The sequence below is a fragment of the Pongo abelii genome, chromosome 20 (genome assembly GCF_028885655.2).
Source record: "Pongo abelii isolate AG06213 chromosome 20, NHGRI_mPonAbe1-v2.0_pri, whole genome shotgun sequence".
NCBI lineage: Eukaryota > Metazoa > Chordata > Mammalia > Primates > Hominidae > Pongo > Pongo abelii.
The window spans coordinates 1,211,029-1,238,124 of record NC_072005.2 but is presented as its reverse complement, the minus strand read 5'-3'; the positions used below and the strand labels follow the sequence as shown (position 1 = coordinate 1,238,124).

At 63.2% G+C, this 27,096-nt stretch overlaps 1 protein-coding gene across 6 annotated transcripts; it reads right to left on the bottom strand.

The window, feature by feature from the left end:
- Positions 1 to 998: 998 nt before the first annotated feature.
- Positions 999 to 26,216, bottom strand: APC2 (APC regulator of WNT signaling pathway 2). 6 transcript variants are annotated; one of them, XM_024236781.3, is made up of 15 exons: positions 26,071 to 26,216; positions 19,300 to 19,458; positions 19,106 to 19,196; positions 18,832 to 19,012; positions 16,563 to 16,671; positions 16,321 to 16,437; positions 15,572 to 15,649; positions 15,309 to 15,407; positions 14,438 to 14,828; positions 13,618 to 13,713; positions 11,380 to 11,519; positions 10,832 to 10,909; positions 10,536 to 10,652; positions 9,524 to 9,738; positions 999 to 6,495 (listed from the first exon to the last, which is right to left on the bottom strand). In XM_024236781.3, the coding sequence occupies exons 1-15, from the start codon at positions 26,122 to 26,124 to the stop codon at positions 1,425 to 1,427; spliced, it is 6,996 nt and encodes a 2,331-aa protein (XP_024092549.3). In that variant the 5' UTR covers positions 26,125 to 26,216; the 3' UTR covers positions 999 to 1,424. The 6 variants fall into 6 exon arrangements, with proteins under 6 accessions (XP_024092549.3, XP_063575312.1, XP_054394546.2 ...); XM_063719242.1 differs by having other exon boundaries at positions 16,321 to 16,434; XM_054538571.2 differs by lacking the exon at positions 26,071 to 26,216 and adding an exon at positions 22,108 to 25,686.
- Positions 26,217 to 27,096: the final 880 nt, after the last annotated feature.

Sequence of the window (27,096 nt, the reverse complement as noted above, 5' to 3'; positions counted from 1 at the left end):
CCTTCGGCCTGGGCAGATCCGTGGGTGAAGGCAGCGCCTGCTCGAGCTAGGATTCTGCAGAAAAGAGGTCGTCAGCTCCCTCTGCAGGATGAGGCGTTGCCCCAGTCACAGAGACCCGGCCCCTGCGAGTCCCACCCCACGCAGGAGGCCCAGCTCCCAGCCTCCCCTGCCAGGGGATGAGGCAGCCGAGCCCCTCAGGCCCTTCTATCAGCTTTCACCTCATCTGGCACCAAATACTCTGCAGCCCTGCGTTCACCTGCCGGAAGGACCCCGGACCTCCCGCCTTGTCCCAGAGCCTCGGGTGGAGGGCAAGTCTGGGTCCCCGCCCCAGCTGTGCTGTTTCTGGAGTTCTAGGGCCTAGCGCTTTATGCATCATAAACCAGAAGGGAATTGAAATGGGACAAGATGAGCAGCGGTGCAGTCCTGGGCACTGACCACGCCCACATGTGATGGTCTCCGTAAGGTGCAGGCTCCGCTGGGGAGAGGCCAGCGCGGGCTCCAGGTCCCAGGGCCTCGGGCTCACTGCCGGGACTCCCCTCAGTCTCCTTTCCATTGGCCTCGCCCGCCGCCGCTGGGCCGGGCCGATACTGACTCCTGCGACCCTTGGGGTCGCCCCAGCTGGTACACAGCGTCTCCTCTAGGATAGGGTCCAAATGTCAGCCGGCCCGGCGTCTGCACCAGGGTCCCATCGTACGCAGCCCTCTGCCTTCCAGTCTTCCGCCAAGGGGTGCAGCAGGCAGGGGGATCCGTTGGCCTCTGCCCCTCCCACGCCCACCCTTTTGGGCTCCGCCGGAGCGCCTGGGCTCCGGGTTCCCCGAACACCGTCTGGGCGGGGCTTCCTGCCGGGGCTCGGTCACACCCCCACCCGCACTCCCACAGCTGGGGCTGAGAATGAAAACAAACCCTGCAAAGCCCTCATTAGCGAATTACCAGCGGCTGCAGTGATTACAGGCTTCGCCCCTGCGCGCCGCGGAGGCCCCCAGCTGGCAGGCCCGCCGCGGCGCCGCCCTCCCCCAGCCTCGCCCCACCTGCAGCGGGCGCCGTCACCTCCCCAGCGCTGCCCCTGCGAAGCAGCGGACCCAGACCCGGACCCGAAGGCTACCGCCTCCCTCGCCCGGGGTCAAGCAACGGCTTCCGACAACGGCTCAGGGCTGGGCCAGGGCGCCCTTGCCAGGGCTCCAAGGTCGGGACTTGAGGCCCAGCGGCCACCCCGTTTCCTCCTGGACCCCCGCGGCACAGAGGCAAGGTCTTCCGGTGAGGCGCGAGGTCGCCGTGCGCTGGGTGGGGGTTCTGAGGGTGGTGGGGCTCGGGTGGGCAGAGGCCCTGGGGCGACCTACGGGGGACATCTACAGCGCAGGCCCATGGGGCAGCCAGACCGGGCCGCAAGGCCGGGAGAGAACGTTCCAGAAGGCCGGCCTAGGCCACTATTCCAGGAGGGTGGCGGAGGCAGTGGCCGGGGCTTTCTCCGCGGCCGAGTCGGTGGTGGCTGCGACCACCATGGGGCTGGGCACATAGTTGAAGGGGGGTACTCGGGCCGAGCGGCTGGGGGAGCCGTGCCGGCTGGCGGGGAAGCCCCCCACGGCGACCCCCAGGCCCTCGTGCACGAAGGGTGCGGAGATGGGAGCCTTGGCGAGGCTGGGACCGTCCACGTCGCTGCCGAGAAGGGAGAGCTGGCCGCCGACGGGGGCCCCGGGGGGCTCCCTGATCTCCAGGCTCGGGGACGTGCTGGAGTTGGTCTTGGGGGCGGCGACCTCCTCGGTCTGGACCACGGCGTCGCTGGTCTTGCGCGGCGCGGGCCCGGCCAGGGCGTCCTCGGGCATGGAGCCCCGCAGTGGCAGGGCCGTGGCGGGCAGCGTGCTGCGCAGGATATGGGGCACGTCCTCATCTCGGATGCGCCGCCACGTCGTGCCCGGCGCGGCCACCCTGGGGAGCGGCCGGGGCTCCCCGTCGCTGCTGCGGCGCGCGGCGTCGGCTGGGGCAGGGGCCGCGGGGACGGCGCCGTCGGGCCTGCGGGCCACGCTGATGTGCGGCAGCGACGCGTAGCGCTTGACAGTCTCCGGCCGGGCGGCGGGCGCGCGCACGGGCAGGCGGGACGGGCTCTCGGAGCTGGTGCGCCGGGCAGGGCGCTCGCCAGGGCCGGGTCGGGCCGCGGGGGGCCGCTGCCGGGCCGGGGCCGGGGCCGGGGCCTGCCGGGGTGCCGCTCGGAGCTCTTCGCAGCGTGAGGAGCAGAGGAAGACGGCGGGCAGCGCGGGCCGGCCGCGGCGGGGCGGGGCGCCCTGGGGGGCAGAGGCCGCGGACTCGGCCGAGGACAGCTCGGAGCGGCGGCGCCGCAAGCCCGGCGACTCCTTGATGAAGGTCAGCTGTCGCCGGAAGCCCGAGCGGTCGGAGGACTCGCTGCCGCTGGAGAGGGCTGAGGCCACACGCACCAGGCCCAGGCGGCCCCCGCGCGCCCCCGGGCCCGCCTCGGTCCCCGCCCGGCCCCTGGGGCCCGACTCCGGGACTGCCCGAGCCAGCGGTGGCGGCCCACGCCGGGCCGGCCTCTGCATGAACGGGATCCGCACGGGCGATCTCTGCGTCTTGTGCTGCTTCGCCAGAAGGGTGCGCGCCGGCGTCTTGGGCACCGGGGAGGCCCCGGGGCCGGGCAGGGGCCCTGCAGCCTGGGTGACCGGGGGGCGCTTTCTGGGCAGGGGCTGGGAGGCGGGCGAGGTCTGGGAGGAGCTGGAGGAGGGGGTCTTGGCGAGGCGGGCGGGCGGTGTGGCGCTTCTGGGGGGCTGGCTCAGCGTCGCCAGCTCCGAGGTCTTGCCAGGCCGGTGTAGGCTCCGCGACCGCTGCTGTCCGGGGCTGGGGACTTTGGCTGGAGCCGCGGGCTGTGCCAGGCAAGGGGGCGCCACCTTCCGCGGTGTGGCGCGGGGGCCAGGGGTCCCTTTGGGCTGGGCACGGGGTGCCGGGCTGGGCACGTAGATCACTGTTCGTCCCCGAAGCACAGCTGGCACCCCGGGCGTGGTCTTCTGTGTGCCACGTGGCTTCTCGGGGCCTGCAGGGGAACGGGGGCTCCCGCTGGTCTTGGCTGAGGTTGCGCCCCTTTTCTCTGGCCGCCGAGCACTGCCCATTTCTCCCTCCGCCTGTCGTCCCTTCCTGTGCTTGGGGGGCTGTAGGGTGGACCCCACCGACAGCCCGGATACGAAGGACAGGATGGAGTCGGACTCGGAGGAGGCCTCCCGCGTGGCAGCTGCTGCCTGGTGCAGCCACGTGACGATTGAATTGGCGCCCTCCTGGATGGCGCGCCACTCCACGCTATCCAGGTCGGAGGCCCGGTCCGAGCCCGCTGCCTCCTCGCCGCGTTCCCGGGACCCCTCCGCGGGCCGCTCATCCAGCCGGGTGGCTCGGGGCTTGCGGCGCCGCAGGCCAGACACGGGGGGCCGGCGCCTGGGCAGGGCCGAGCTGATGCACCGCTGCAGAAGCTCCTCCGCGGCCCGCGGACTGGGTGAGCTGTCGCGTCCGCCTCCTGGGCCTGGGTCCTTGGTGACCGCGGGCTCCCGGCCTCGTGGATGGACGGCCGGCGGCTCTGAGGGCTCGGGCTCGCTGAGGGAGCTGGCGGAGGAGCTCAGGGAGTAGCAGGGCGGGGTCTCGTCAGCAATGAGGCTGGGCTGGGTCCAGGCGGGCGGCGGGGCGGCTGGTGCGGCCTTGGATGGGGCAGGGGCCTCCTTCCGGCCCTGCGGGCGCTCCCGCGTAAAAGCGCGGGGGATGGCCGATGTGCGCCGGTGGGTGGGCGTGGGCGCGGCCGCCGGGGGCTCCTCGTCCGAGTCGTTGCCGTAGAAGCAGTACACGGCCTCCTCGGTGGGCGTCGTGAGGCACAGCGACTGGAGCGCCCCGTCCCCGCGAGTCCGGCCGGGCTTTGAGCCGTCCTTGTCTGCGGGGGCGCTCGGAGACCGGCCCAGGGGCAGCTCCAGCCCTGCTGGGTTCTTGCCCGCGCCCCGAGACTGCTCTGTGCTGCGGCCGGCGCCTCCCGCCTTGTGCCGGTGCCCCATGGCCTGCCTGGCAGAGGTGGGGCGGCCGGTGGATCTTTGCCTACCCGCTGGTCCCCCGGGCTGGTCCCTGGGGGGTCCCTGCAGCGTCTCGTCGCTGAGCGAGGCGGCGCTGGAGAAGTTGACCGGCGTGCCCTCCGCGGAGTCAGTGCAGGAGTCGTCCTCCTGGGCCGGGGCCGGGGCCGGGGCCGGCACCAACATGTAGACGGGCACGGGGAGTGCGCGGCGACCTGGCACCAGCGCGGAGGCCACCTTGCGCAGCCGGGCAGGCACGGCGGCTCCCAGGCACTCCCGCAGCAGTTCCAGCTCCTGGTCCGCGGCGCCGCGGGGGCGAGAACCCGTGGGCGCCGGCCCCTCCTCCCGCCGCCGGTGCCCTGCAAAGTGGAGGCCGGCGCCCCCAGCGCCCCCGCCGCGCTCCGGGCAGGCCGAGGGCAGCAGCCGCAGCTCCACGTCCTGCTGCACGTAGTGCTCGTGTAAGGCCAGCGCGCTGAGGCTGGAGGCGCACGAGAAGTTCTCGTCTGGCTTCTCCACCGTAAAGCGCACGCTGCCTGCGTCCAACTCAGATGGCAGCCGGCAGCGCTCCCGGCAGTCGGCGATGTCCAGGAAGCGCTTCACGTAGCTCTCCCACTGCAGGCTGAACTGGCTGGCCTCGGGGGGACCCTGTGGCGCGGGCGCCAGCGGCGGCGTCTTGCTCCGGCTGGGAGGCATGGTCTGCCCGGGGCTGTCAGGCAGCTCACTAGGGCTGATGGTGCCGCTGCCCTGCCCGCTGCAAGGGTCACTGGGGATGGAGCTGGCGATGGACGGGCTCTCGAAGCTGCCCAGCGAGCTCACAGAGCTGCAGCGGCTCAGCACAAGCGGTGTCTCCTGCACGTAGTTCTCCGACGAGCTGGACGGCGTGGCGTCTTCCACCCCGAGGCCCCGGCCTCGGTTACGCCGGGGAGCCGGAATGGCTACGGGCAGCGAGGTGGCCCCGGGCGCCCGCCACGCGCTGTCCAGCTCAGCCTCGCCTGGGCCGGCCTCCTCCAGCCCCTCCAAGGAGGAGTCACTGTCATCCAGGTCACCGCCCTCGCTGGGGCCTGGGCGGCCGGCCGAGGACAGCGAGGAAAGGGAGCTGCATCGGGACAGCGAGAGCGGCCCCTCTTGCGCCACCAGTTTCTGCAGTGCCTTGCTGGCCACGGACAGCGGGGCGGCCGCCAGCTTCTCGGGAACCTTGCTCAGGTGGTCGGCCGGCAGCCAGGCCTGCTTCCGGGCCCCTGGAGAGGTTCCAGGCCCCGCGAGGAGCTCTGCACCCGCCCTTGAGGCACCCTCGAGCAGTGGCACGTGCTGATAGGTAGGCGACAGCTTGATGGTGCGCACGCGGGCGTCGGCGGATGTGGCCTCGCGGGCCGGGGGCTCGGCCTGGCCGCCCGGCAGGTCAAGATCAAGCCGGCTGGGCCGAGGCTGCCCACACCTGGGGTCCTCGCGGCGCGAAGCCAGTGCGGCCAGCGGGCAGGGCAGCATATGTTCGCGTGGGCAGTACCCGTCGCTGGCACTGCCGCTGTTGAGGCTGTCGTTGGAGAGGCTGGCGTTGGCCGCCTTGAGCCGCAGCAGCGGGTGCGCCCGGCTTCCTGCCTCTCGCGGCCCGCCCTCTGGGCCGCGGCATGGCGAGCAAGACTGGGCGCGGCCCTCCCGTGGCGCCTCCTGCCCCGGGTCTCCAGAGCTGAGGCTGAAGCTATCGTCGGACGAGGTGTGCAGGGCGGAGATGTCCTCCACCAGCTGGTCGATGCGCGCCACTGCAAGCGCCAGCTTGGCCTTGGCCTTGGCCGCCACGGCTGCCTCCCCACTGGTGTCCTTCTCCGCCTCCTTGCCGCCTCGGCGGGTGGGCAGGGTGCGAGCCAGAGCTTGCCCCTGCAGGAAGGGGCTGCCCAGGAAGAGGGACAGCGCGGCAGGGCTGGCTGGCTCCCCGGTGGCCGCGGCCGCAGCCAGGGATGACGGTGCATCGTCGTCGTCAAAGCAGCCCGAATCGGAAGCATAGTCTTGGGCCAGGCCGTCCAGGTGTCGCAGGGGCGGCAGCGGCTTCTTAGTGGCGGCCTCGGCTGCCGGCGGGCCCTGCTTCTCCAGGTGCTCCAGCGCCTGCGCGAGGTGCCGTGCGTCCAGCTCGGCCTCCAGAGCCCGCTGCTTGCGCACGTACAGGCTGGGCACGCAGCTGCCTGGGGACACGGCGGTGGCGGCTGCCTGGTGCTTGGCGGGCCGATGGGCCAGCAGGTTGCGCAGGGCGGCGGCGCTGCCCATGGCGATCATCTTGTGCTTGGAGTGCACCAGATTACGCAGCATGCCCACGGCGCCCAGGTCCCACAGCAGCTCCTGGTCACGGGCACTGCGGGCCGACAGGTTCCAGAGCGTGCCGCACGCGTTGCTCACTATGGTCAGGCTGTGCGAAGTCAGATGCTGCAGCAGCGTCTGCAGACAGTTGTGATCCCGGAGCACCTGCCTGCAGGCACAGGGCGGGTTAGCCTGGGCCACCCCCCACCCTCCCCTGCCCACACAAGGATGGGGAAGCCAGATGTGGCAGGTAAAAGTAAACGCATCTGGTTAGGTTTGGATCTTGGAAAAACTAATTTTTGGTATAAGTATATCCCAAAGATTGCATGAGAGAGACTAAAAATAAATTATTTTTATTTTTTTGAGATGGAGTTAAAAAAAAAAAAAAGTAGTCCAGGCAAAGTGGATCACACCTGTAATCCCAGTACTTTGGGAGGCCAAGTGGGGCGGATCACCTGAGGTCAGGAGATCGAGACCATCCTGGCCAACATGGTAAAACCCTCTCTCTCTTAAAAATACAAAAATTAGCTGGGTGTGGTGGTGAGCACCTGTAATCCTAGCCACCCGGGAGGCTGAGGCACGAGCACTGCTTGAAGACGAGAGGTAGAGGTTGCAGTGAGCCGAGATCACGCCACTGCACTCCAGCCTGGCAAGAGACCAATAATCTGTCTCAAAAAAAAAAAAAAAAAGTAAAAAACAGCATGCATATATCCTATGTGGTATCTGGGATACACTTAGATAGATATACATAAAATCTATCTATCTATCTATCTATCTATCTATCTATCTATATTTTTTGAGAGACAGTCTCACTCTGTCATACAGCCTGGACTGTAGTGGTACAATCATGGCTCACTGCAGCCTCCAACTCCTGGGCTCAAGCAATCTTCCCGCCTCAGCCTCCCAAAGTGCTGGGATTACAGGTGTGAGCCACGATGACCAGGTAAAAATAATATTTTGTGTTTTCATAAATAACATGTAAATATTTTTATTTTAATAAATATTTCTTATTTAACAACATTTTTATTTTAATAATTTTTTTTTTTTTTCTGAGATGGAGTTTCACTCTTGTTGCCCAAGCTGGAGTGCAGTGGCATGATCTCGGCTCACTGAAACCTCCATCTCCGGGGTTCAAGCAATTCTCCTGCCTCAGCCTCCCAAGTAGGTGGGATTACAGGCACCCACCACCCTGCCTGGCTAATTTTTATATTTTTAGTAGAGACGGAGTTTCACCATGTTGGCTAGGCTGGTCTCAAACTCCTGACCTCAGGTGATCCACCTGCCTCGGCCTCCCAAAGTGCTGGGATTACAGGCGTCCACCACCCCGCCTGGCTAATTTTTGTATTTTCAGTAGAGACGGAGTTTCACCATGTTGGCCAGGCTGGTCTCAAACTCCTGACCTCAGGTGATCTGCCCACCTCTGCCTCCCAAAGTGCTGGGATTACAGGCATGAGCCACTGCGCCCAGCCAATAAGTTAATTTTTAGTATATCCCATGGGTATTTGAGATGTACTTCAATTAAAAATATTTATTTTTATAAATAAGTATTCTCTATTGTTTAGTAAATATTTTAATGAAGACAGTTATATTAATATGATTTAAAATAAAATTGAGACAGGGTCTCACTCCCATCACCCAGGCTGGAGTCAGTAGCGCGATCACAGCTCACTGCAGCCTCAACCTCCTATGCTCAAGTGATCCTTCCACCTCAGCCTCCTAAGTAGCTGGAACTACGTGTGGACGCCAAGCCAGGCTAATTTTTCTTTTCTTTTCTTTTTTTTTTTTTTTTTGAGACAGTTTTGCTCGTTGCCAGGCTGGTGTGCAATGGCATGATCCTGGCACACTGCAACCTCCGCCTCCCAGACTCAAGCAATTCTCCTGCCTCAGCCTCCCAAGTAGCTGGAATTACAGGCATGAGCCACCATACCTGGTTTTTTTTTTTTTTTTTTTTTGAGACGGAGTCCCCTCTGTTGCCCAGGCTGGAATGCAGTGGTGTGATCTCGCCACACTGCAGCCTCCGCCTCCCGGGTTCACGCCATTTTCCTGCCTTAGCCTCCCTAGTAGCTGGGACCACAGGTGCCCGCCACCATGCCCGGCTAATTTTTTTGTATTTGTAGTAGAGACGGGGTTCACCGTGTTAGCCAGGATGGTCTGGATCTCCTGACTTTGTGATCTGCCCATCTCGGCCTCCCAAAGTGGGATTACAGGTGTGAGCCACCGCACCCGGCCAACACCTGGCTAATTTTATATTTTTTAGTAGAGACAGGGTTTCTCCATGTTGGTCAGGCTGGTCTTGAACTCCCAACCTCAGGTGATCCGCCCACCTCGGCCTCCCAAAGTGCTGGTATTCCAGGTATGAGGGACCAAGCCCAGCCTGAAGTAATTTTTTTTTTTTTTTTTTTTTTTTTTTAGACGGAATCTTTCTCTGTCGCCCAGGCTGGAGTACAGTGGCACAATCTCAGCTCACTGCAAGCTCCATCTCCCGGGTTCACGCCATTCTCCTGCCTCAGCCTCCCGAGTAGCTGGGACTACAGGCACCCGCCACCACTCCCAGCTAATTTTTTGCATTTTTAGTAGAGACGGGGTTTCACTGTGTTAGCCAGGATGGTCTCGATCTCCTGACCTCGTGATCCACCTGCCTCGGCCTCCCAAAGTGCTGGGATTACAGGCATGAGCCACTGTGTCTGGCTGCCTGAATTTTTTTTTTTTTTTTTTTTTTTTTTTTTTGAGATGGAGTATTTCTCTTGTTGCCCAGACTGGAGTGCAGTGGCACAATCTCAGCTCACCGCAACCTCCGCCTCCTGGGTTCAAACGATTCTCCTGCCTCAGCCTCCCGAGTAGCTGGGATTACAGGCGCCCGCCACCACACCTGGCTAATTTTATATTTGTAGTAGGGACGGGCTTTCTCCATGTTGGTCAGGCTGGTCTTGAATTCCCAACCTCAGGTGATCTACCTGCCTCGGCCTCTCAAAGTGCTGGGATTACAGGCATGAGCCACCGTGCCCGGCCTGAAGTAATTTTAATGTAATAAATAGGTCTGCATTTTAGTATATCTCACGCAGTATTGGGGATGTATTTATGCTGCAAATAGCAGCCCCTGGGGAAGCCTTGGGAGCATCCATTCACGGGAGGACAGTGCCCAGCCCAGCCCTGTGCCCATCCCAAGCGCAGCTGCCTGTGTGCGGGTGGGGGCCGACCTGTAGTCCTCACGGGTGGCGATGAGGCTGGACACGTTGCGGAGGATGCCGCCGCCACTCTCGATGATGGCCAGCGAGTTGCTCTGGCACTTGTAGGTCAGGGTGCTCACCAGGAAGCCCAGGGCGCCATCCACCTGGCAGATGGCCGCCTTGTTCTCTGTGCTGTGTGCAGACAGATTCCACAGGGCGCTCAGCACGCTCTTCAGGGTGGACTCCTGGATGAGGGGTGGGAGAGTGGCGGGTCAGGGCCTGAGTGGCCTGGAGGAAAGGCTCCCACACTCACATTCCGTGAAGTAGTTTTTTTGTTGTTTTTTGAGATGGAGTCTCACTCTGTCTCCTAGGCTGGAGTGCAGTGGCGCGATCTCTGCTCACTGCAAGCTCCGACTCCCCGGTTCAAGTGATTCTCCTGCCCCAGTCTCCTGAGTAGCTGGGACTACAGGCGCCCGCCACCACACCTGGCTAATTTTTTGTATTTTTAGTAGAGATGGGGTTTCACCGTGTTAGCCAGGATGGTCTCGATCTCCTGACCTCGTGATCTGCCTGCCTCGGCCTCCCAAAGTGCTGGGATTACAGGCGTGAGCCACCGCGCCCAGCCCAGTGAGGTTGTTTTTTTGAGACGCAATCTTGCTCTGTGGCCCAGGCTGGAGTGCAGTGGCACAACCTCCACCTCCTGGGTTCAAGCAATTCTCCTGCGTCAGCCTCCTGAGTAGCTGGATTAACAGGCGCACGCCACCACACCCGGCTATTTTTTTTAGTAGAGATGGGATTTGACCATGTTGGCCAGACTGGTCTCAAACTCCTGACCTCAAGTGAGCCACCGCACCCAGCCCACATTTGCTTTCAAAGAGCAGTGACATGAGGAGTGAGCCCCAGCCGGTCTGAGGCTGGACCACCTGCTAAGCAGTGAGCTGTTCAACTTGATTTCCTCCCAAGTCGGAGAGCTCGCCCGCTGCCGCCAGCAATCTCCTTCCAGTGACTGAAGAACCATCCCTGCCGCCCACCGGGTGCCCACCTTGGTGGCCCGCAGGACACACTGCACCAGGGCAGTCACGCTGCCCGCCTCCCTCAGCACCTTCTTGCTGTTGATGTCGGCCCTCCAGGACAAGTTCCGAAGGATGCTGGACACCACCTGGGCGGGGTGAGGGGCAAGTGTGGTGGGACTAGGGTCCAGGCCCCCCAAAACCCCCCGCAAATGTGAGGCTGCAGAGAGTCGGACGGGACACCCCCTCCAGCCCACCACACCCCTGGGGAGGGGCCTCTGCCTGTCAGGGACACCCCGGAAGGCTTTCCCAGCACCCCGCCCCGTACCTGGTGGAGCTCCTCACTGTCGGAGGCCAGCTGGGCCACGATGGCCTCCATGCAGCCGCGGCGCGCACACAAGGTGGCCTGTTGGGGGTGATGAAGCCAGGGTCACGGGGCGGGGCAGGGGCAGGACGGAGACTGTGCTCCTCACCTCCCAGCCCCGTCTGTGTGCTGCAGCTGCAAACTCAGACCCCTGCTGATCCTGACGACTACAGGGGACGGTTACCCCATGCTTAGGTCGGGAAATTGAGGCCCAGACAGGGGCAGACACCCAGCCTCGGGGCCCTGAGGCCCCCTCTACAATGAGGGCCATTTTCTGCAGAGGCAGCAGCAGGGTGGGCGTGAGGACACCGCCAGGTGGGGAAGTTCAGCACGGGCTCCCGTCCCCCCACACCGCACTCTCTGGGCCTCAGTCTACCCGTCTGTAAGTTAGCGACAAGTGGCCCCAGCTCTCAGGGCTGTTTTGAGGCTGGGATGAGTTGGAAGGAGGCTCAGTCCCTGGAAGACTGGATGAGGAAAGTTGCCAGCCCCGCCCACCCACTGCCCCCGGGCACCTTGTTGGCAACGTCCCCAAAGGTGAGGTTGGTGAGGGTCATGCCCGCATAGCGGCGCAGCGCCAGGTTCAGCGGGTCCCGGGTCATCTTGTGCATCTCGTAGTCAACCTGCAGCAGCTCTGCCACGGCCTGCAGCCCACCTGTGAGGACCCGACAAGGTTGGTGGATGGCGGGGACGGCCCTGCCTGCTGCTCAGCACCCCACCTCACTCCCTTGCCCAGACACCCTCCCTACCCACCAGACCTGCCCTCCTCAAGTCCCCCTTCAAGTCCCCCTTCCAGGCCCAAGTCTGAGACCTCCTCCGGGAGCCGGTATGGCCTCACCCTGCTGCCAGACCCACAGGGGTACCCCCAGTGCCCTGTGACTGCCACCCCCGCCTCCTGTCAGCCCTCGGCCCTGGTTCACGCTTCCTCCAGCCGCTGGGCCTCTGCACCTGCTGTGCCTTCAGCCTGGAATGGTCTTCCCTGCCCTGTTTGATAGCTGCCTCAGGGAAGGCCCCGAGTCCTCTAATAATCCACCCCAAGACCATCAGATGGAGAGCAGCATCCCCAGCGCAGACAGGGCTGTGGGGATGCGGGACGGTCACACCCACCCTCTTCACTCGCCCGGCTTCCCCGTTACAAAAGGGGGAATCGACAGGGAGATGGTGCCTGTGAGACAGAGGGAGAGGACTTGACTTGTCACCAAAACACTTTGCTCCCTCTTCAAAGACAACAGGCAAATGTGACCGTTCTCAGGGCAGGGGTGGGTCAGTGGAGACGCCCTTTGGGGAAGTGAGTTAGGGACATATCTCAGAAAACTTCCAGACTGAAACGCATACATCCAGGTTCACCACAGCACGATACACAGCCAGGAGTGGGGAGCAGCCAGGGCATCCACAGGAGGACAAGTGGGTCAGCCCAGCGTGGCCCATGCACACGATGGGATGTCATGCAGCCTCAGAAGGGAGCCAGGCTTTGGCCGGGTGCGGTGGCTCCTTCCACCTGCAATTCTAGCACTTTGGGACACTGAGGCAGGAGAATCGCTTAAACCCAAGAGGCAGAGGTTGCAGTGAGCCGAGATCGCGCCATTGCACTCCAGCATGGGCAACAGAGCAAGACTCCGTCTCAAAAGGAACAGACTATGGTGTGGGTGCACCTTGAGGATGTCACGCTCAGTAGGAGAAGCCAGGCATAAAATGACAAATCCTGTGTGATTCCACTCCTAGGAGGTCCCTGGCGCCATCAGATTCACAGAGACAGAAAGTAGGATGGGGTGGGGACGGGATGGGCCGGAAATGTTTCACCGGGACAGAGTTTAAATTTGTGAAGATATAAAGTGGCCGGGTGTGGTGGCTCGCGCCTGTAATCCCAGCACTTTGGGAGGCCAAGGTGGGCAGATCTCCTGAGGGGCCAGGAGTTTGAGACCAGCCTGACCAACACGGTGAAACCCCGTCTCTACTAAAAATACAAAAATTAGTCAGGTATGGTGGCGGGCACCTGTAATCCCAGCTACTCGGGAGGTGGAGGTTGCAGTGAGCTGAGATTGTACCACTGCACTCCAGCCTGGGCAACAGAGTGAGACTCTGTCTCAAAAAAAGTTATAGCAAGATTTTTCTTTTTGACGCAGGGTCTGGCTCTGTTGCCCAGGCTGGAGTGTGGTGGCATGATCATAGCTCATTGCACCTTTAACCTCCTGGGCTCAAGAGATCCTCCCACCTCAGCTTCCCCAGTAGCTGGGACTAATTTTTTTTTTTGTAGCAATGGGGCCTCACTATTTTTGCCCAGCCTGGTCTCGAACTCCTGAGCTAAAGTGATCCTCCTGCCTTGGCCTCCCCAAACTGCTGGGATTACAGGTATGAGCATCTTCACCCAGCCTCAATTACTTCTATATTGACAAAGAGAAGATGTTGCGATAACCTCAAACGTAAAACACCCCTTACAGTTCCAATTCTGGGCCTGTCTTCTATCTTTGCCCTTCTGGTCCGCTCCCTGTTCTGAGCCCCAGGGAAAGTCACCCCCGAGGCCTCAGACCAGATCGGGAGGCCACAAGCAGCTCATGGGGACAGAGGGCCCAGGGTGATGGTCCACTCATGAGAGGTGCTATGTGACTCCAGGGAGTCTGTCCCTCTCTGGGCTCCAATCCCCAGCCCTGACCACACAAGCTCAGATGACCCAGCCTCTGTCCCTTTAGCGGCTGAGGAGCCACCACCTGTTTGGGGGCTGGAGGATGGCTCCCCAGAGGAGCTGGGACACTTACCTAGCTCGTTCATGGCACGGCGGTACTCCTCGTCAAAGGACAGCTTCATAACAGCACAGGTGGCCTGGCAGATCTGCGGCTCGATGGGGATCGGGGCTGTGGGCACAGGGACCAGATCAGAGCCCCCATTCCCAGGAAATGTCCCAGGTGACTCCCGAAGGTCCCCCCCCAACCCGCCCGCCCCAGGCCTGAAGGACCCCGGGAGCTTTGCAAATGGCTGCAAAGCTGGGACTTCCTTTCCCAGCCTCTCTAAGATGGGATGATGGGGTGGCCTCCCTCACTCAGCCTTGGGAAGGGAGGTGAGGTAGTTCCTGGAGCACCACACCTTTTAGCTGTGCTTCTGTCGTTTTTAAAAATAAAACTGACGAGACATGGTCTCGCTCTGTTGCTCAGACTGGAGTGCAGTAGCATGATCTCAGCTCACTGCAGCCCCAAATTCCTGGGCTCAAGCAATTCTCCCGCTTCCACCTCCCAAAGTGCTGGGATCACAGGTGTGAGTCACAGCGCCCGGCCCCCATATTAACTTTGTGATCAACTGCAAAAAAAGAATCTCAAAGTCTGCACCCAACTTTCCGGAGTTACCCACGATCCATCCATGCATTCAGCGACTTCCCGAGCGTTTACTCTGCGCCAGGTACAATCACGGGCAGGTCTTTTCCCAATGTCAGAGGCCCCCACAGGCCTCGGCCAGAGCCTGGTACTGCAGCCTCCAACTCCAGAAGGCAGGCAGCAAAGGCTGGAGGTCCTAGTCGCCCATCCCCCGGGGAGCCCTAGCTGCACGTTAATTGAGCGGAGGGGGCCCACCAGGCCAGGCACTCACCGCCGCCGGCGCCGCCTCCCTCGGGCCCGCCGTCTCGGGCCTGCAACCAGTCCCAGCAGGTCTCGCAGTAGGCCCGGATCTGCTCCAGCACGTGCAGGACGCGCATCTCCTTGCGCGCCAGGCCCTGGTCCGGCTGCGAGAAGACGATGTTGTGCAGCGCCGCGTTGGCGCGCATGCGTGCGTCCTTGGCGCCCGGTGCTCCTGGGGCCCCGGCGCGACCCCCGGCCACAGCCTCGGTGCCGTGGAGGATTTGCAGCAGCAGAGGCAGACAGCCCGAGCGGCGCATGGCCACGCAGCTCTCGGGCGAGCTGGACATGGCCAGCAGCGTGCGCGCTGTATCCTCCTGGTCACGCGTAGCCAACATCGACAACAGCCAGAAGACCACCTCCACCTGGGGGGAGGGCAGGGTCAGGGTGGGGTCCCTCACCTGCCCCCAGCACACCTGGAAACCCGGTTGGAGCCCTGTGACCCCTGCCCCGTCCCCGAGGGCAGCCCCACGCCCACCTGGGGACGGATGGGGGGATGCCAAGAGGCTGTACACGTGCTTCGGGGAGGCTGGCCCCCCTCACCTGGCATTCCTAGGGTGGCAGCGCACAGCCAAGGGGCTCCACGGGGACGTCTATGGTGCCCCGCTCAGCCCCCGCTACGGGACGTATTTCCCCATCCACCTCGCCAGGCCCCCAGCTTCTCCATGAGCGGCACGCCAGGGGGGCCTTCCTACACCCGAGGGGATGCTGGATGGAGGCATGGGAGGGTACCACAACTGGCGAGGATGCAGACCTGATCCCCCTTCCAGCCCAGACAGATGCAGACCTGATCCCCCTTCCAGCCCAGACAGCTGCGCCTGCCCCTGTTCCACCCTCCCTCTCACCTTGCTGTTGCCCGGCTGAGGGGTGCCATCCTCAGGGTGTGTGGGGACCTCTGTCTCGGGGTCCTCGTCCACCGGCACCGACTTCACCGCCAGCAAGGCCTGCAGGGAGAGCACCAGGGTCGGGGGTACAGTCCCAGAGCACCCCAAAGAGCACCCAGCCTGCTCGCCCGTGATGATGTGGGCGGGGGCGGGCAGGACTGGAGGAGCCCCGTTCTGCCTGGGCCGACACCACCCCTGGGCCCTGGCTCTGCCCCACCCAGTACCTGGGGCTCCGTCTGCTGCACTCGGTCCTGCGCCTCCAGCAGCTCCTTGTCAATCTGCTCCAGGCGCGAAGCGCGGATCTGCTCAGGACAACACGAGGACAAGTGCTGGGGCTGACCCCGTCCCCGGCTCTGACCCCGCCTCTCCCTGGGATGACCCCACTCCCGGCTCCGACCCCGCCTTCTACCTGCGGTGACCCCGCCCTGGGCTCTGACCCTGCTTCTTCCTGAGATGACCCCGCCCCAGGCCCTGACCCTGCCTCTTCCTGAGATGACCCCGCCCCAGGCCCTGACCCTGCCTCTTCCTGGGATGACTTCGCCCTGGGCTCTGACTCTGCCTTCTCCCTGATCCAGCCCTGCCTGCTCCCTAAGCCCTGCCTCGTAAGATACGACCCCACCCACTGTCTAAACCCCGCCCTTACCTAGCCCACCCCAGGCTCTGACTCCTCCCACTTCCCCTTTGGGCTCCACCCAGAACCTAGACCTCGTCCTTCTAGGCCCCACCCACCTGCTGATCTGGCCCTGCCCACAGGCCATGCCACCTTCCACTGTCCCACCCCACCACGCTTGTGCTCAGGCTCTCAGCCTCCTCTGACTCCACCCACCAACACCTCCAGCTTCTGGCCCCGCCTCCTGAACCAGAACCCCCCCCAACCCAGGAGGCATAAGACTCCTCCCATTACCCCAGACCCCGCCCATAATCTCTGCACTCTGATTTCCCCAGTGGCGCAGGGCCCCGCCAACCGCCGCACCTGGGCCCGCTGCACCATCTCGTCCGAGGTGCCGAAGCGCTCCTCCATCAGAGAGCGGATGTGCTGGGCCTCGAACTCAAGCTGCTGCCGGATCAGGTCCATCTGCATCGAGAACTGCTGGGAAAGGCAGGCGGGCGGGCCACGGTGAGGGGCGCCCGGGCCAGGCCCCGTTCCTCCCCACGCCGCTTCCCGCACCCTGGGTGGGGCGGGCGCGCTGCCCCCTGGCTCCCCGGCCCGCTCACCGTCTCCACGTGCGGCAGCTCGTCAAGGCGCTTGGACAGGCCCTGCAGCTGAGAGTAGTACCAGAGCTTCTCCTTCTCCTCCTTCTCAATCTCATTCAGCAGGAAACACCTAGGGGAGCAAGTCAGCGGGGGGGGCTCAGAGGGCGGCGCCGTGTGTGTTTATTTTGATATTTGTAATCACTTGTTGGCGCTTACTGTATGCCAAGTTTAACAGGCAACATGGCAACGTCTCTCCCGTGGCGCTCCGCGCGCTAGGGTAAGGGGGGGTGGGTACTGAAATTAATTGGGGGATGCAAAAAAATTAAAGGCGAGGAAACAGTCTGGGCAACATAGCGAGACCCCCTCTCTGAAAAGGAAGAAATACAAATATAAAATATAAAAATAGCCGGTCGGCCGGGCGCGGAGGCTCACGCCTGTAATCCCAGCACTTTGAGAGGCTGAGGCGGGAGGATCACCTGAGGTCGGGAGTTCGAGACCAGCCTGACCAACATGGAGAAACCCCGTCTCTACTAAAAATACAAAATTAGCCGGGCATGGTGGCACATGCCTGTAATCTCAGCTACTTGGGAGTATGAGGCAGGAGAATCGCTTTAACCGGGGGAGGCAGAGGTTTCGGTGAGCTGAGATCACACCATTGTACTCCACCCTGGGCAACAAGAGGGAAACTTTGTCTCAAAAAAAAAAAAAAAAAAAATAGCCGGTCGTGGTGACGGGTGCCTTTAGTCCCAGCTACTCAGGAGGCTGAGGTGGGAGGATCACTTGAGACTGTAGTGAGCCGTGATTGCACCACCACACGTCAGCCTGGGTGACAGCGAGACCGTATCTCAATGAACACACAAACAAATAAATAAATAAAGGCCAGGAGTGGTGGCTCAGGGGTCATGCCTGTAATCCCAACACTTTGGGAGGTGGATGCGGGCAAATTGCTTGCTTAAGCCTAGGAGCTCGAGACCAGCCTGGGCAATATAGTAGAACTCCCATCTCTACAAAAAGTACAAAAAATTGGCCGGGCGCGGTGGCTCACACCTGTAATCCCAGCACTTTGGGAGGCCGAGGCGGGCGGATCACGAGGTCAGGAGATCGAGACCATCCTGGCTAACATGGTGAAACCCCGTCTCTATTAACAATACAAAAACAAAATTAGCCGGGTGTGGTGGCGGGCACCTGTAGTCCCAGCTACTCGGGAGGCTGAGGCTGGAGAATGGCGTGAACCCGGGAGGCAGAGCTTGCAGTGAGCCGAGATCGCGCCACTGCACTCCAGCCCAGGCGACAGAGCGAGACTCCGTCTCAAAAAAAAAAAAGTACAAAAAATTAGCCAGGCATGATGGTGCACACCTGTGGTCCCAGCTACTCCCTGACATGGGAGGCTGAGGTGGGAGAATCACCTGAACCCAGGAGTTCGAGGCTGCAGTGAGCCATGATCATACCACTGCACTCCAGCCGGGGTGACAGAGTGAGACCCTGTCTCAAACTGTACGTATTAAACAAAAAAAAAAAAAAAAAAAAAGAGACAGAGAGAAAGCAATTCCTTTGGAAATTCTCCTCCTTGAAGACTGAGGGAGGCTGTTCTGCCTCTAACACTTCTCCCATACTTGCTAACCTCCCTCCAGCTTACAAGGTAGCTTCAGGCTCAAAGTGCTCCAGGTGCAACAGAGGTTTCCCTTAACCACCATGGGAGACACGGCCATTCCCATTTTACAAGGCAGGAGTCTTAGGCTGGGAGGGTTTAGGGGAGCCGAGTGAGGTCCCACAGCAGAGCACAGACAACTCCATGCTGCTCTTCAATGGTCCCATCTGACCCCACATGACTCCTCCCAGCTGCACAGGGTGCCCAGACCCTGCCTCCCTCTGCTGGCCCTGAGCCCACGTTTCTTGGACCACAGCTCTCCCTCTACAAAGACTGCTTTGAGCCTCTCTGGCTCCAGGCCTGGCTGAGCCCTGGCACCGGACACAGCCCGGTCCCTGGCGACGCCTGCGTGTCGCGGACCCCTGGGGATGTCTCCAAGGAGCCTTTCCCTCAGCCAGGAACGTCCCCCATCCTCTCTGCACTCCAGCAGAAGTCAGCCGGGCTGGAGAGGGGGAGGGAGGCCACGTGGGGAAGAAGCTCCGAGGTGGGCGGGGTTGTTCGGTGGGCGGTGCCATAGGCAAGTGGGTGGGGCGTGTGAGGTGTGGGCGGAGACATATGCGGGTGGGCGAATTAGAGGGCAGAGCCCGCTGGGGACGGAGTCATGCGCCAGCTGCCCGAGGCTGGGTTCCCACGCCCACTCACCGTTCCCGGTCCAGTTCTTCCAGCAGCCGGATGGTGGCCCGGCTCAGCTCCCCAAAGCTGTCCTTGGAGGGCCCGGAGCCATGTACTGGGCTGCCCTCCGGGGTCCGGGCGGCAGGCTCCGGGCCCAGGGTGGGCGGCTGGAACTTGAGGTTGTACAGGCTGGTAATTTCCATCTGTAGGGCTGGATGGGCGGGGAGAGGGCGGAGGTCAGCGGCCCTGCCTGCCTTTCCCCCCGGCCTCCCCCGCTCCCTCTGCGGGTGGCCCCATCGCTCACCCTTCAGCTGCTCCAGCACCTCCGTCTGCCCCGAGGACACCAGCACTCGGGCCTCCTGCTCCAGTTTTCCCTGTAGGTGCTTCAGGACCTCCTGCAGGGGCGGGAAAGAGGGCGGGAAGGCATCGGCCACTGCACCGGGCTGCTGGGGGCCATCCCCCGGGACCCTAGCCCACCTCCTCCATGTAGGCCCCCACCTTCATGCCCGACGTCTCTGTCTCCAGTTTGGACAGGTGGCTGGAGTTGTCCCTTAGCTCCTGCCTCAGGTGGCTGTTCTCAGCCTTCAAGGCCTCCACCTGCCGCACCAGCTGCTCGTAGGGCGCCACGGAGCTCGCCATCTTCAGCTCCTGCAGCGTCTGGGATCACAGGGTCAGAGGGTTCAGCTGATGGTCTGGGGATGGTGCGGTGATGCCTTCCGGACGGACGGCCCCCGACCTAAGTCCCAGCCCTCCTGTCTGATCCTGGGTTGGGGGTCTCAGGCAGGAGTCACTGGTGTGGACAAGTACAGGCCCACGTGGTGCTGGCCAGGGAATCCAGGGTGCAGAGGGGCAGGTGGAGTGAGAGGTGGCCCCAACGGGAGACAGAGGGGCCAGCAGACAGACGTACAGACAGCTGAACGTCCAACTGACCAGTGGACCCACAGACGATGGGTCGGCCTCTCCTTCCCAGCCCCCAGGACACATCCTGACAGCCGGACAAACACACAGACAGCTGGGACAGCCTAACCCAGCAAGCTGACTGGCCAGCCCAGCACCCCCAGGCTCACAGCCAGAGAGGGAGGGAGACAGACAGACAGACAGACAGGACCCTCCCCCACAAAAGCAAGCCTGCCCAGAGGCTGACAGCCAGACACGCGGGGCGGACAGACCACCAGCTCTCCCTGCCGATGGACAATGAAAACACCACGAAGGCCAGTGGGTGACACCTAAGATGTGCAGAAACGGCAGGACAGATGGACCCAAGCCCACCGCCATCACCGCAGCAGCCCCACGCCCCTCCATCGGTGGCTGGGCTCAGGGTGGCTACCTGTGTGGCCCGCACCCCCTGCGCAGCCTTCAGCTGGTCCCTGCTGGCCCCGGCAGCCCCTGCCCCATCCCTTGGCTCTGACAGCGCCGCTAGCTTCTTTGTGCCTCTGGTCATCTTCTGGCTCTGGCCTGGCCTCCTCCCTCTGTCCAGCTGGCTGGTGCCTCCTCCCTCGGCTCGGCCCTCCCGCCGGAGCCCCCCCTCATGCCCTCCTTCCCTCTTTGTTCCTTTCCCATCAGTGCTCGCCTCCTCCCTCCGCCTTTGTCTCAGACGCACCAATGGCAGCCCATCCCTCTGCCACCTCCCCCTGCCAGCCTGAGCCCCTCCTCACACCGGCCCTGTCCAGCCCACCTGCTCCTCCCCTCCCTCCTCCACCTGGCCACACACATGTATTCACCCGTCATTCGTTCTCTGACCCCCAGGTGCCCCCTCATCCCCTCCCCTCCCACCCAATTGTCACCAGGGGCACAGCTGGGACAGGAGTAGGGGTGGGGGCTCAGTCCCAGATGGGTGGATGGGGTCAGGCTGCCCCGTCCTGCTCAGGGGACCCAGTGTGTGGCTTGCCATGTCATCTGGCTCCTTCTTGGTCTGTCCTGAGTCTCAGGGACCACCATTTGGCTGTTCCCAGCGGGAGAAACGAGACCCTAGGAACCGAGGTCTGGCACCCAGATGCTGCCCCAGAGGGGCTGGGAAGTCCAGGCTGGCAGCCCGACAAGACCCGCCCCTCTCTGGCCTCGGGTTGCCCCTCTGAGGAACCTGCAGGGCAGGAGTGCCCAAGGGCAGGGTGGGAGGGGCACAGGGACTGGAAGTCAGGTGGCAGAGGCTGGCAGCCATCACCTCCCACCCTGATCCGATGATGTCCAAGGCCGTCAGGTCTCGGGGTTGGGGGCTACATGCAGAGAGACCCTGGGGTCTGGCTCGAGCCCCATGTTCCAGCTGAGGTTACCATCCCATGCCCAGCCAGGTGGAAGAACCAGATGACGTGCAAAGCAACACACATCTGCCTCCTGCTCCCCAAACCCAGGCCTCCCCCACATGGCTCTTCTCAGCTGACCCAAGCCAAGCCTCAGACACCTTCCCTCTCCCCACACTCGGTGGTCACTTCTGCATCCTCATCAGACTGAGCTAGTCCCTCCAAGCTCTGCCCAGCGGGATCGTGCCTCCCCCAGCTCCTGACCCCCCTCTGTCAGGACATTCTGATCAGCCTCTTCCTGGCCCCCCACAGTCCCCCGTGCACAGCCACAGGGAGCTTTAAATGTCGCAAGTCAGATCCCGTTTCTCCCATGCTCAAACACCTTCCACGGCTCCCCAGTACCCTCAGGATAAGCTCTGATTCCTCCATGTACACCGAGACTCACTTAGAAGCTGGAGGCTCTCTTCTCTCAGGCCTTTGCACGTGCAGTTGCCCTGCCTAGAGCACCTTTTCTAAGTCCTGCCATCCCACACAGTGCAGCTTCTTCCACAAAGCTCTTCTGCCTACATTTCACCCCCAGGTTGCATCGTGTAGCCTCCTGGGGGCCTTCCTGAGAGATCACTCCCTGAAGGCACCATGACTGGGGGCTGGTCTTATTGAGTGGGCTGCACTTCAGGGGAGGGAGGCACAGGTGTGGGAAGCCAGGCCCAAAGGGGCCTTTCTCCTTCCTTTAATCCAAACCCCCTCTTTCCAGAGAGGGAAACTGATGCCCAGAGAGGTGCAGCAACACCCCTGAAGACACACCGCAGGCCTGCCCATCCCTCCCTCCGATCACCTCAAGGAGGTCCGGATGATGAAGCCCGTGAGTGGGTGTGTGCGCAGGACCGGCTGCAGAGACGCTGACGCCCAGCTCACCGGGACTCAGTTTTCCCTCCAGCTCCCACCCTAGGGAAATGGAGGGTCCAGAGTCTGTGCTGACGGACAATGCTGAGAGACGGGGATGGAAACCTCGACGCGAGGCGGAGGTCGCGCCCCCTGCCCTCCTCCCCGAGGACACACACCCGCTTACTTGCAGCTGGGCTGGTGGGGCGCCCGGGTCTGGGGCCTCCTCCCTCTGCGCAGCTCCGCGGGCCCCCCTGGAAATCCCGGCCCGGGATGGCCTCGGAGCGCGCGGGCTGCGGGGTCTCCACGGCGCGGGCAGGGGCTCCGGGGCGGACAAAGCCCGGTCCGGGCCTGGGCAGGCGGCGCCGCCGCTCCTAGCGCTGGGCGAGACGACCAAGAGCGGGGGAGGATGCGGGATGAGGGATGCGGGTGAGACAGCCAATGAAAGTGCGGGAAGACGGGCTGGTGCCATGGCAACAGCCAATGGCGGCCCGGGGCGGGGACCGGCGGCAGCCGCGGGGCGTCGGGCCTCCGCGCGAGCTCAGGGGCTGTGAGTGCGGGGGGCGAAACCCCCCGAGGGAAGGGGGTGCCCCGAGGACCAAGATTCCTCTGTCCCCCCACTTTATTGCAGGGTGCAACAGCCTCTTAAAACCTCCTGCGTCTGGATTTGCAGATTGGAGAGTAAAACATCAAATCCTGGATGTTACATCAGCATCTTGGCGGGGGAGGGGTTTCCAGGGCAGTGGCCGGGCTGGGGCCAGGCTTGCCCCACCCCACAGGTCCAGCCTGGCATCAGGGTGGGACAGGGTTCGGATCCAGGCTGGAGCTCCCTGAGGGTCCTGCCTGGTGGGGAGGGGAGAGGGGAGAGGGGCAGGGCCACTGGGGAGCACCTGGGACGCTGCATCTCCCCACATTTCTCCCTGTCTCCCCAACGGAGCATCAGGTCCTCCTGTAACTCCGTTGCTCTTCATGTCCCTCTCTCTTTCTGACTCCCCCTCTGTTCTCTGTCTCTCAGTCTCTGTCTCCATGGGTCTCTGCCCCGGTCGGTCGCACATTTAATTCACCCTCATGGACCGAAGGCCAGAGAAGGGAAGGGCCAGGGGTCCCAGGAGTCGCCATCTCCAGGTGTCCTGGATCCTCCGTGGGTCCCTGGAAGCCATTTGAAGGTTTAACACACAGAGCCCGTACCTGCAGCTCGGAGCAGCCCTTCCTGCTCTGGACACAGACTCACAGCACAGAAAGGGAGGCGACTGGGGCCAGAAGAGTGATTTTTTTCCGTGCTGGGCAGGCAGGGCAAATCATTCGCCGCTCAACCCTCAGTTTCCTCCTCTGTAAAATGGGGAGGAGGCGGAAGATTCTGCAAGGGCTGGTGCAGGGAATGACAGGAGAGGGTGGGAAGGTCCGAGTATTCAAGGCCCCGCAGACAAAGGCAAGGGAGGACCCGTGCTGTTTCCTGTTGGGTCTTGAGCTGAAGACCCGAAGGCCTTGTCCTGGGCCAGCACTGCCAGGGCCTGAGAGCACTTAGGCCTGGCTGTCTGGGAGTCCCCAGAGCTGGACGCAGCTGTCCCCACTGGTTGGGTCTGGGGAGGCAATGCAGCGGGTAGACACAGGGGATCTTTTCTTTTCTTTTTTTTTTTTTTTTGAGACGGAGTCTTGCTCTGTTGCCCAGGCCGGAGTGCAGCGGCGCCATCTCGGCTCACTGCAAGCTCCGCCTCCCGGGTTCACGCCATTCTCCTGCCTCAGCCTCCCCAGCAGCTGGGACTACAGGCGCCCGCCACCTCGCCCGGCTAATTTTTTGTATTTTTAGTAGAGACGGGGTTTCACCGTGTTAGCCAGGATGGTCTCGATCTGCTGACTTCATGATCCGCCCGCCTCGGCCTCCCAAAGTGCTGGGATGACAGGTGTGAGCCACCGCGCCTGGCCTTTTTTTTTTTTTTAGATGGAGTCTTGCTCTGTCCCCCAGGCTGGAGTGCAGTGGTGTGATCTCGGCTCACTGCAACCTCCGCCTCCTGGGTTCAAGTGATTCTCCTGCCTCAGCCTCCTCAGTAACTGGGATTACAGGCACGTGCCACCATGCCAGCTAATTTTTGTATTTTTAATAGAGATGCAGTTTCACCGTGTTGGTCGGGCTGGTCTCAAACTCCTGACCTCATGATCCTCCCGCCTCGAAGGGCATTTTTTTCTGGAGGCTGGAAGGCTGCCCTGAGAAGTCAACAGCAGTGATCAGGAGGAGAGGTGTTCCAGGCTGAGGGAAGATCAATGCATGCTTGGGACACAGGGGGTATCTGGTGGAGCCATGGGGTAGGGTGCGTGGTGGGGTTTGACAAGTCAAGCCGGGGCAGAGCTGGGCGAGGCTGAAATGGGGTGGGGGATGCAGAGCCCAGGGCCCTGGCTTCAGCTCAGCCTTGCTGTCCCTGTGTCCCCCTGGGCATGTCTCTCTCTGGTCTGTTTCCAGTTTTGTTTACTGAAGGGTGGGTTGGATAATCCCTGCCTCTCCTCAAAGAATAACTAGGTCCCACCTCCCTGTTTAGTTTCAGATGTCTCAGCTCCCCAGGCCCATCAGGCAGGGGTTTGGGGGATCCAAGGTCAGTCCTGTCCTTGTATACATGGGGAAACTGAGGCCTAGGCCAGGGAACACGTTGCCTGATTTCACCTGTGCCAGCCAGGCCTCCGGAGTGACACTGAGCCTCCCTCCTTATCCCTCTGGGGGTGGCCAGGGCCTGGAGGGCTGAGGGTACATGGGGGCTGAGACCCCAAGACAAGATGCCCTTGGCCCCAAATCTCCAAAACATATGTCCCTGAACAATCCCCACACACACACTAAAATCCTTGACCCTGTAAATCCTTGAACCACAGCCACACTCAGACATCACTAGACATTTTAGAGCCACAAGAACCCCCCACAGCGCCCTAGGACTTCAGGAGGCTGAGAGAGGTCTCCCCCTTCTCCCATTGCAGAACGCAGGGCCTAGCCCAAGACCCCGACCCAGGCTCCTCCCTGGGGTCCTCCACGCCTCCTATTGCTGCTGGACTAAAGGGGAAGTTCCATGAAATGCTCACTCCCTCACCCCTGTCCTGTGACACCTCCCCGCAAGTCCGCAGCCTGGCACAGGGCTCACTCTTGGAGCATCTTTGAGCCTTCTGAATCTGACCTCGAGCTGTCCCCGCCCCCTTGATGCCTCCTCTGTGCCAGGGGCTAGAGGCAGAAACAGGGGCGGCCCCCATCGGGAGCTGGGTGGGGACAGAGAAGGCACCAGGTCATCGCGGGAGGATAGAGACGGGCCCGCCGCCGTTTGGGTGGCCGGGCAGGGCCCTGACCGGTGAGGAGGCCACTGGAGGTGGAGTAGGGTGGGGTAAGCCGGTCCAGGCCGCGCCCTGAAGACTGACCGCCGCTATGGGCCTCAGTTTCCCCGGCGGCGAGTCGGCAGACTTGCGCCTCCGTCAGCACCGCGGACAGCTCCCCGGCCCCCGCCCCGCGTTCTCTTGCGGGCGCCTTCGCTCCGCAACGAGGCTCCGGCCTCGAAGCGTGACCTTGGGCTCCCCGCTGCACCCCCCAGCCTCAGTTTCCCCTCCAATGAGGGATGTCACAGCCGCGAAATTCAGACGATTCCGGAGGCTGGAGAAGCGCTGGGGTCGGGAGCGGACGGATACGAACAGCAGCGGGGGCGAACGTCAAAGCAGGCCATACGCTCGCGCCCAAAAGGGGAAACTGAGGCTCAAAGAAGCGCAGGGCGTGGCCCAGGCCCCCACCCTGCGCAGGGCCGAGCCTCCGCAGGATGCCCCCGCAGCCGCCCCCGCAGCCGCCCCCGCTGCCCCAGCTGGCGCAGCCTCGGCGTCGGCGCAGTGAGGAGGGGTCCGAGGGTCTCCTGCAGAGGCCGAGGGCTGGGCTGGGCTAGCCCTGCGCTTGCGCAGACCCGGGGATGGGGGTCGCAGCGGCGCACGAGAGGGGCTTCCATCCCCGCCAGCCTCCCGAGGCGGTTTCCCCGGCAACGGTCTCTACGGCGACGGCACTAGACCCCCGACTCTGCAGCCTCCGCGCGCTCGCCCCGTGCGCCCCCCGCCGCCGCGCCCGCTGTTCCCGCGGTGTGGACCCCGCCCCGTTCCTGCGCGGCCCGGAGCCCTCCCCAGCGGCCCGACCCCCGCGCCCTACCTGGTCCCCGAAGAAGGCCGAGTGCAGCAGGCTCAGGAGCCCCAGGAGCCCCATGGAGCCGCGGCCGCCCCGGACCCGCCGCGCCCCGCCCCTCGGCCGCCAGGGTGGGGGTGCGGGACGCGAACGGAGCCGCCCTGCGCCTGCGCGGAGAGGGGCGGGAGGGGTCAGTCCGCGGGCCTGGGGCGGGGCTCCTCCCGAAAGGGGCGAGGGCGTCCCGTGGGGTCTGGAGGTGCTCGCGGGGGCTGGGGAGTCTCGCGGGACCGAGACTGCGGAGGGGCGGCGGGAGATCCGGGGATGGGAGAGAGGGGAGGGGACTCGCGTGGGCCGAGCGGCGCCAGGGTCCGGGTCCGACCACGCTGGGGAGTTCGAATGCGGAGGAGGCTGGGGGGCCCGAGGCGGCGGGGAGGAGGCCGGGTGGGGGTGGGGGCACGAGAGGTCCCACGGGGAATGGGGGTCGCGGAGGGCCAGAGGCGGCGTCACCCTGCGGCTGTGGTCCGCTGCCCGCGGACGGTCACCCTGCGGAAGCTCGGAACCACCCCCGAATCAGCCCGGCCTAGCGCGCTGAGGTTCATTAGTCATTCGGCAAACATCACCTGCGCACACAAGGCTTGCTGGGCTCCGAGCTGGGCGCGCGGGGGGCCGCCGGAACGCGGACATTCATGCAACTAGCATTTATTAAGCACCTCCTGTGTGCTGGGTCCCCTGCAACGAACAAAACAAAATCCCAGCCCTTGGGAAGCTGACGTGAACGAGGGGACTGCAGCGGGCTGGGAGGGACGCCAGCGGGGAGGGCAGGGCATGGGGAGCTCCTGGGGAGTGTTGGGGGAGAGTGCAGCCCGCGAGGGCAGTGAGGGCGGGGAGGCCCCGGGGCAGGTCGCGCAGGCCCTGCGGGAGGTGGGAGCCACCGCGGGCTGTGGGCAGAGCAGGGCCGCGCCCGGCTCCAGGCTCGCGGGCGCCCGCTGGCGGCTGCGGGGAGAACGGGCCGTGGGCGGTGCCGGGAGAGGAGGGCGGAGGCGGCTGCGCCGG